Source organism: Anneissia japonica, unplaced genomic scaffold (genome assembly GCF_011630105.1).
Source record: "Anneissia japonica isolate Jap-2015-1 unplaced genomic scaffold, ASM1163010v1 scaffold4988_len2956909_cov206, whole genome shotgun sequence".
In the NCBI taxonomy this organism is placed as follows: domain Eukaryota; kingdom Metazoa; phylum Echinodermata; class Crinoidea; order Comatulida; family Comatulidae; genus Anneissia; species Anneissia japonica.
In genome coordinates this window covers 440,043-449,502 of record NW_022696345.1, presented here as the reverse complement: position 1 = coordinate 449,502, position 9,460 = coordinate 440,043, and the positions used below count along the sequence as shown (strand labels likewise).

General features: G+C 35.5%; 1 protein-coding gene across 1 annotated transcript in view; it reads left to right on the top strand.

The window, feature by feature from the left end:
- The window catches only part of LOC117101787 (protein Wnt-4-like), a 44,901-nt gene that overhangs the window by 6,531 nt on the left and 28,910 nt on the right, over positions 1 to 9,460 (top strand). Inside the window, exon 3 of the mRNA XM_033241860.1 lies at positions 7,994 to 8,238. Within this exon, the coding sequence (XP_033097751.1) occupies positions 7,994 to 8,238 (245 nt within the window). The remainder of the gene's footprint in view (positions 1 to 7,993; positions 8,239 to 9,460) is intronic.

Genomic DNA, 9,460 nt, shown 5'->3' with positions numbered 1-9,460 from the left:
TATATATATATGTGTGTGTGTGTGTGTGTGTGTGTGTGTGTGTGTACATATTACGGGCATATATTATTACAGGATAACGTACCGTATGTATACAAAGACATAGTTCAAGAATGGTTTAACCCCAATACAATTTTTAAGTTTATTTTATATGTTAATAGTATAAAATACTGAATATTACTCAAATTAAATTTCCTCAATTAACAGTATTAGTTACAATGGCATACGGTTTTCGTTGTACAGTATAATAATTGTTAAATAAATGAGGAGATACTTTATGTTTTTTAATATTTCAAAAACTTCAACAATAAAATGTCTATAAAATTTATTTTGGTGTTGAATCGAATTTTTTAGAAACACTATCGGGATTGTAATAAAATTGCATTTATCTGCATGAATCATCTACAATTGGTTATTGAAAGGTGATTCGATAGGGTTTTCCTGTGGGCTGACTTGGCAGTAAGCGAGAACTGTACTATGTGGTCCCAATAGAACTGTTTCTCGTTGGTGCTTTGTATGATAAGTTATGGTCTAGAGGAGATTTATAGCTGGTCATATCACTAACGGCGTGTCTGTATGTTTTATAACGGTTAGCATGAAGGTTGAACCGTATAGCTTCAGCTGTTACGTTGATACAGACTATGTTTTGAGGTATACCTAAATGTTATTACCAATAGCAAGCGTAGGCCTGGTGTATTATCCATTATAATAGACCCTATAACTTATAATCTAACTTGTTTAACCCAGTTTTTGTATCAATCTTTCGTGTGGATTTTTTAAACGGATTTCAGCAGCTTTAAAATCCAGGTATTAATCATGCAGAAAAATATCAACAGCATAATTAAGCTAACATCACTGAAGTGTGAAAGTGTTTTCTACAGGCTTCTGATCGGCATTTTGATAACAATTTATTTCATCAAAGAACACGGGAGAACAATAATGCAATAGTGACGCCTTTTGGTGCTTGCCACAGTTTAGCCACATTTAGGGAGGGGGACAAACCCCACAAGAGGTCGAATTTGGGCTTTATGTTTTATATAGGGGTTAATAGTATGATATAGTTTGGAGTTGAGAAGGTTAATGATCATACATTAATGGGGCGTAGAGGTAGGAGGGAGAGCGACCGCAAATAACTTTAAGTTCTTTTTCAGCCTAACATCTAATAATTCTAGATAGTATCATGTAACTCAAATGTAATTTTCTGCAAGGTACAGTATTTTCTATACACAGAGATAAATTGTTATGTATATACATGTCTATACAATTGATTTAAATTCCTCAATTGGTTGATTGGTTAAAGTCTATTTTCTACCAGAACGCAGCAGTCCTTATTTTTGTTGTAACGATTTAACGCACCGCTTATTGGAAATGTAAATTGAATCGTGACTATTTTAAACAGTGTGCATGCGGCTCAAGTTGAGTTTTTAATGCGTAGACATCCAAGTCGGAATGGGATGAGAACATGTACTTGTAACATTGTCGGGCGATGTTGGGGTAATATTTGCAGCTGGACGAACTTAATTTAATTATAGAAGAACATTTCAAGTTGGCATTGCCATCATCGCCATTTTGCGTATCATCGCTGTCATGATGATAATGATGATGATGATGATGATGATGATGATGATGATGATGATGATGATGATCATGATGATGATGATGATGATGATGATGATCATGGTCACCATCCTCCTCATCACCATCACCACTACCACCACAATCATCACCTCCACAAGCTTCATAATTATTAAATTATCATCATAATCGTCAAATCATCATCATCGCCATCATAATCATACTCATCATCATCGTCGTCGTTGCCATCATCACAATCACCATCATCATCATCATCATCATCATCATCATCATCATCATCATCATCGTGTATATGATCTACATTACTGTAATCATTATCACCTCAATCATCTTCTCACAGTCATCGTCATTATCATCATCACATTTATCATAATAATCATCTTTATCATTATGATCATCCTCACCACACCATCATGATCATCGTCATCAACAATCATCATCATCATCGTCATCAACAATCATCGTCATCATCATCATCATCATCATCATCATCATCATCATCATCATCATCATCATCATCATTATCGCCGTCGTTATTTAATCGTCGTCGCCGTCGCCATCGTCGCATTATTATCAATTGGTATTGAATATTATTCTGTTCGTGGACTATAAGCTCTCTTTGCTGTAGAATATTAGGCCACCAATCCCCTGATGATGGGATTATCTTTGCAATATTTGGTGTAGGTTCTTTTATTTACACAATAAATATTATTGCATAATGATAGGACTACATTATGTATTATATAAAATATTGGCCAGTGTATAATTGTTTATACAATATAATATTTAACTGTTATTTATAGGCCTTTTTCTATTTCAATACTCTCTCAGTAGTGTCGAGTGAAGTCGTTATAACAAAAACACATTTTACTTACTCGACACATGATTTCAATTATGCTAATATATCCAAGGGAAGTTAAGAAAAATGATGTTAATACGATTCCATAGGTTGGCTTACACTGTAGGCCTACTAGTCCATAAAACAAACGTGCGAACAATTGTTATGTTCCAAAATACCTTTAAAAACCGCCGCTTCTGCTATGAACACTGACGAATTCCATATGCATTGAATGTGTCCAATATTCCAACATCACCACTATAAGTTAGTAATACATACGTGTTACTTCCACGTACTCCTAGTCTCCCCGGACAGCTTATTTGAGAGCCCTCAGAACGTTTGCAGGTCTAGCTTTCTTTCGGTTTTCTTCAAGTACGGTACATTAATTTATTTTAAGTTTAATGTATCGGTGATTTTAGAAGATCATTGTACGATAATATTAAAATGATCGCGTTTGAAGGGTCCATTCACGCGTTCGTTTATGATGAGTTTATCAAGTATCATTTGAATCACTAAGGCAAGGGGCTTTAGCCTAAGTTGAGTCAAACCACTGAGGAGTTTAGAAAAGGAAAGTAGCTGCTCTCGTTAGATCCTCTTCCAGAGTTCGAATCTGACATCCGACTCGGAAATGAGCGCGTGAAATTGTTAATGTATAGTCTAAATTTGCCATACAGCTGATTAGATGCCCGACGGTGCATATAAAAATGTTTAATACTGGTTTTAAAATGAAAAAGAAATAAAAAAAACATTGCACATACTGTATTCAATAGGCATAGGCCTAGTTGCAAACTGCAACATCAAACTTAAAGTCAGGCTCCGGAGGAAAAAATGATATGTAGTAGAACTGATTTTTGACGAAAAACTCCGAAGCGGTTAATGAGATACAGATTTGTGAATGTTTAACAACTGGGGGGAAAAGGAGGAAAAATCGGTGGTCGTGCACCCTTTCTCTCCAATTTATAAATATTAAAAAAACTTTATTTTCATTAACCGAAAAATCAGTTCTACTACATATCAAACAAATTTTGTCCTCCGGAAATTGACTTTAAAACGGCTTAACAATAATAGACCATTAGTAATGGTATAAACAAAGGAGCGATGTTACAAGTAACCTATAGTAAATTCAAAATTATAATTTATAGACCTATTGTAGGCCCCCTATAGTTTCATAATCGCAATAGTACCGGTACAGTTAGTAAGGCAATTTCACAATAGAACAGATAGGCGTTCTAGTTGGTCGAAAGTATCTAAACAAACAAAAAAACAAACAAACAATACACTAAGTAAACAATTTCGAGATCCCGTAAAAGTTAACATTCCGGGAAGTGTAAACTCGAACAGTTAAGGTTTTCCATGGGTGCAGACTTCAACCTCCTGATTGGTCAGTTGGGGTGCATACCATGGGACCTTAGCGCAACTGTAGCAAAGCGCGCTGCACGCGATGACAGGGAGGTTAATGAGAGAGGAATTTATATGATTTTACCATTGACCCCCGTAATTAAAATGTCTGTTTTAATAAATAGCACCAGAGTTTGAAATTTCGAGTGAATGGTTTATTTTAACCGACCCCACACCATGTCGTATATCGTGATCACTTATTAAAGGTGGAATTTAGTCAATTTGTGACCGTATTTTTGCCCAAGGATTGTCAAAACCAATCTTCCTATATCACCTTTAAAGTAGATATTTTCATCAAACGAATTCCAAAATGTTTTTTTTTTTCCACGAGAGATGATGAAGATTACACCGTGCACGAAATTAGCTGATAATGTGCAGGTATTTTACTGAAATATTAACGAAACAGACTCTACATTGTAAACTGTCTCTTAAACAATAACATTTAATAAAGATCAACCAGTAAGCTTTAATTTTAAAGTGGCAAGTACAGTACAAGTGTGTGTCGACATACGCGAAGTTAGCTTTCAACATTAATCACTAAAATGTGAGTGTGACCAAGTTTTACATTGTAGAAGGTGATTACCAGGTTCCGGTTTAATTCAACAATCTCCTTACATTGAAAAATATGTATAATTTTAAATGATTGCGTTTGGTGACTGATTTCTGATCCACGTGTTTAAAGACAATAGGTCGACTATGTAGCAATGCACTTTAACCAGGCCTTTGTTGCCTAAGTGTTTATATTAAATATAAAGACGCGTTAACATCGAATCCGATTTTTCGGATCGGAAAGCCTACCGAAATCGATCAGAAAATCGAATCAGTATGTAAGATGGGATGCTGCAGGTATTCAGCATATCGGAAACGCGGTCCAAATTTCGGTTCGGCTCTGATGTGAACACAGCTTTGCCACTAGATTTCAATACTTTGAAAAAGATGGGAATTAATTGGATGTATAATATCTCCTAATCATTATCATCATGAACATGAACCTCTGTTTCGTCTTTTATCTAAAGATACAAGGTTCAAATCCTGGTCACATGCAAAACAGCATCGCTCCTTAGGCCTCCTATAAAAAATTGTTTATATTGTATCAGGGTCCCAAATGATCCGTTTTGCGGATGAATCATCCTGACATTAATACGTTTTAGGAATTAGAATGCGGCCTTCATCTTGTTACATAGACCTAACTCGTCCCAATATATTTTCTCTTATGTGACAAGGGCCTCATGGTGAAGTTCAATATTATTTTTTTTTGTGTATATCTTATAGGCCTATACTTATCGTGTAGAAATAAAAGTTATGAATTCACTTCAAAAAGGCCTGGCCATAGGCCTATAATAGGCCTACACTTTTTTTTTATGTAAGCATTGGCGTATCTAGAAGTCTTGAAAGGGGGGGTCTGGGGGAAAAGGGGGGGGGGCGAGTAATGTTTTTATTTAAAAATAGAAAAACCAACACACTTTATCCGTAACTTATGAGTGGTAGATGTTACTATGTAATACTATACAATACCCTTTTAATTACAGTACAGTAATACACTGCTGTAAAATAATAATTTTAGATGTTTTTTGAAAAGTGTGTAAAAATAAGAACAAAATAAGAACATTTTGAGCCTGAAATCAGCAAAATATAAGAACACTGAGCCTGGGAAAAATATTATTGGTTCTTATAGAAAAGTGTATTAACAAAATGCAATAATAATTGGAGTTGAAAAAAATTGTGATATCAAATAGGCCAACAACGTTCTTCCTTTTTTTTTTTTAACAATGTTAATAAAACTTGCGCCAACAATAATTATAGGCCTACTAAGCTTCAACGTGACATGCTTTTGTAATCAAAGAATTATAAGAATTGCTAACTTATTGGCCTCTCAATTCATCAGTACGGTTATTTCAAATGAACTAGACAACAACAATCGCTTCAAGCTCTCATTAAATCCCAGGGAGCACATTACTTCGGCCTCCGTGGCAAAGTTAACATGAATTTATCCGGGTTAACTATGCGTTTTTTTAAGCCACTCATTTAACCTGAGTTACGAGTTGTAATTTTTCTTCCAACTACTTCGTACATCCCACCACGCTCTTGACATTAATATCTTTGTTAAGTAGAATTTCATCGCGTGTAACTACCGGAACTTGGATGTGATAAATGCTGAATGGTGGCTGACTATAAACAGCTTTGGCTATCACTGCACAGTACATTATTAAGGAAAACAATCAATTTAATCAACCCAGCAAATGTCGACACTAACTAGCTGGCATAAAGATTTATATAGTTTAAAGGGGTTTCCCCCTCCCAGCCCTCACACATTTTAGTTATAGTTTTTGATTGGCTGACATTAAACAAAAATGTACGGTATTCAGTGTCTTTTTGAAAATTAGTTTCTAAAAGGCGTTAAACACTTATTATATTTGTAAGTGTTAAATGATTTTGAAAATGAGCTTTCCGTCTTGCTATTGGTCGTCATGCTGAGCTTAAATTCATTTAAATATATACGTGCGTGATCAATTGAAATAATGTGTTTGCTGGTGAGAGAGATAGAGAGAGTGGATTTAACCAATCCTGGCCTTGTGAAAATTAAATTTTGTGGTAATAATGTTGGTTGTTAGCTGTTATTTATATTTTATATCTTTCAATGATCATGTTATATTTAGGCCTATAATACAAATTCCATTTTTATGAGCTACCATGATAAAATAAGTATGAGACACATCTTATTTCACAGTAGCTGTCTGTCTTCTGTTGTCTTCATCCAACTATTAGTCTGTCATCCATCTCTACTCATAGAAATTGTTTGTGGTAATTCAAACAAACGAGATGTTTTGTTGGGTGTATTTTTTTTCTATCTTACAACGTTCACTGGCAATTATTTATTCTACTAACTATCATGGACTACATGTACTACAGTACTTGTTCATTTGATAAATTGTAAAACTTGGCACACACGACGACAGAATAATAAAAGGTAAACCAAGGAGGTACTATTATACACGATTTAGTACCTGCCAGGCAGGGTAAACTAATCTATCTCCCTTACCAGGTTACGTCGCTTTATTGTTATGCGAAACCCATGGAGCTATACAATGCAGAACTGTAGGCCCTATGTTACTCAATTGTGTTAGTACCGTGTTCGGTACACTAGGTCTAATGTTGCTTTTTTAGTTTCAATCTGACGATTGTTTTAATTTAGTCCTTTACTCTGTTGTTGTTTTTACTGCATTTCCAGACCCTCAGGGGTACGTAATTTAAATTTAAAATGCCGTAATTATGCTCGATGCCATTCAACTATGTCTACACGATGAAACAAAGTGTAAACGAACTTTATGATGTCACATTCGTTTGAGTTTGTTTAGGAGATATGCCCTTTGTTTACATTCGTTCATTTTGTTAATGATCACTCTCACCATTTAATCATCGCGCGTATTAACCGCACTGACCAACGAACATCATTCTTGTTGCAAAATTAGGGTCAGGTAAATAAACGTGTTTACACGTAAATGACCATTTACTTTTATGATGATTTAAGTGACGCGTCATAATTAAACTCGGGGGCCACATTCATTCTTCTATGCTTGTTGAAAATATAAACATCTTGTGCTCTTTTTCTCTAATTTGCTGTGATGGAGTAGAGCTAAATTTGTAAGATGGCTTCCAATTCCAGGGTTCCGCGTTCAGATCCTGTCAGGCACATGCAGTTGTTTTTCATGACAAAAAATAACTTCCTAAGCCTCATGTTGTTGTTCATCGTGTGAACGTCCCAGAGTATCAATCAAGCTTAAAACTGACCAGTTATAACACTACCAGGAATACGCGCTTGTCCCACGTACGTCTGTTTACACGGTCGTTTTGTGGTAGGCCCTACCTTAGCAACGATATCCGAGGGTCGGGGCTTATGGAAAGGCCATTAATGAGTGTATCAGATTGCTGTTGAAAGAGAAAAATAAATAAAAATTACAAGACATTGGAAGCCTACACGTGGCAAATATTGTAACAAGATAGAGTAAATGAAGAGGAAGAGAGAGAGAGAGAGAGAGCGGTAAGAGAGATAAATATAAAGAGAAAGAAAGAAGGCGAGTGGTAGGTAGATCCCACATTTATTAAGTAAATGGATGGACGTAAGCAGCCTGTTATTAATTTTTCAGTTGTTATTTTGAATTTTAGAGCATTATCAGCGATCCACGCTTCGGGGATTTCGTCAATCAAAACATCGGATTGTGACAACTTACCTGGGCTGATTAACAAGCAGATCCAGATATGTAAGCGAAACGCGGAAGTTATGACAAGCGTTTCTGGCGGAGCGGAAAACGCGATCCACGAGTGCCAATTCCAGTTTGCTAACCGGCGATGGAACTGCTCTACTGTTGATGAACAGTCCAACGCAGTCTTTGGAAACGTTCTTGAAAACGGTAAGACATTACATTTTTTTTTTGTACTTTTGTAGAGAATGTTTTTTTTTTTTTTTTTTTTTTTTTCTGGCAGCACACGTAAAACTGAACACACTAAGGATCGATGACGCGTGTTATATACTTGGCATACATTTCGGAATTTTCTTAACACAGGCTTTTTGTAACTCAGTCACGGACATTCCTTAATGCAGACATTGCAAGTTACTAAATGCCCATGGTAGAATTATGAAAATAAGTCGTAGCCTACACTAACAATAACATTGACTTTTGAACACTTTAATTCAGATACAATTCGCTCTCCTTCTCTCTTTCTCTTAATTTGGCTGTAAAAAACACTTGATTATTTAGTTGATGACCGGGAAGTCTGTTTTTGTTGTTTCTTCAATCACTAATCATTTGGTCACAGTACGAATCAGAGTTTCTTTTTAAATTGTACTTGACGTCACATTAATTGGTATGTCCTCCGTCGATCTGTCGATTCAACCAGGTGGACTGATGGTCAGAGGAAGCCACGCGCTTGACCAACACACATCTGGACACTGCTCGACAGAGTTTTTCTTGTTGGGATCCCTTCTGTCATCAGAGGAATCCAAACTGGTCGTGGTGGAGGAAATACATTTTATCGCTAATAAAACGGTCATTCGTCACTCAAGTTAAACTCCATATTAGACCAAAAAGCAAACAAAATTTGTGTTTCCCATGGACCGACCGACCTAAAATTTTGAAAATTTAAGGTCGTTTTTTTTTTTGACCAATGACGACCCAACATTTCTAGTAGGCCGTTTAATGTATCAAAATGCAACTTTTACACCTTTACTAACAGAATTATTTTATATTTATATTCTCTATTGATGAATTTTGACGGATCAAATTTTCATTTGTATCATTGGTATACACCTCCATGTCCATTAATTTTTTAGTCATATTTGCTGTCAAGAAAAAAATTTTCAATATCCAGTGTATTCTTATGAATATGTTATCGAGTCTAAACTATCTTGTTATCTCAGTATAAGTAAAAAAAAGTTACTTTTATTTAACAAGGATCAACAAGGATTGAAACGTAGTCGGTTTTATGTTCAGTTTCATCCATCTCACAATGGTTTTATTCTGTAGTTAAACATATAACAAGATAATAAGTAACAAAGCCCACATCGATAAATCTATGAAACACATGAAATATTCGTAGGGCCATCCTAGGCCTATAAAGGTCAAAGGTCAACTC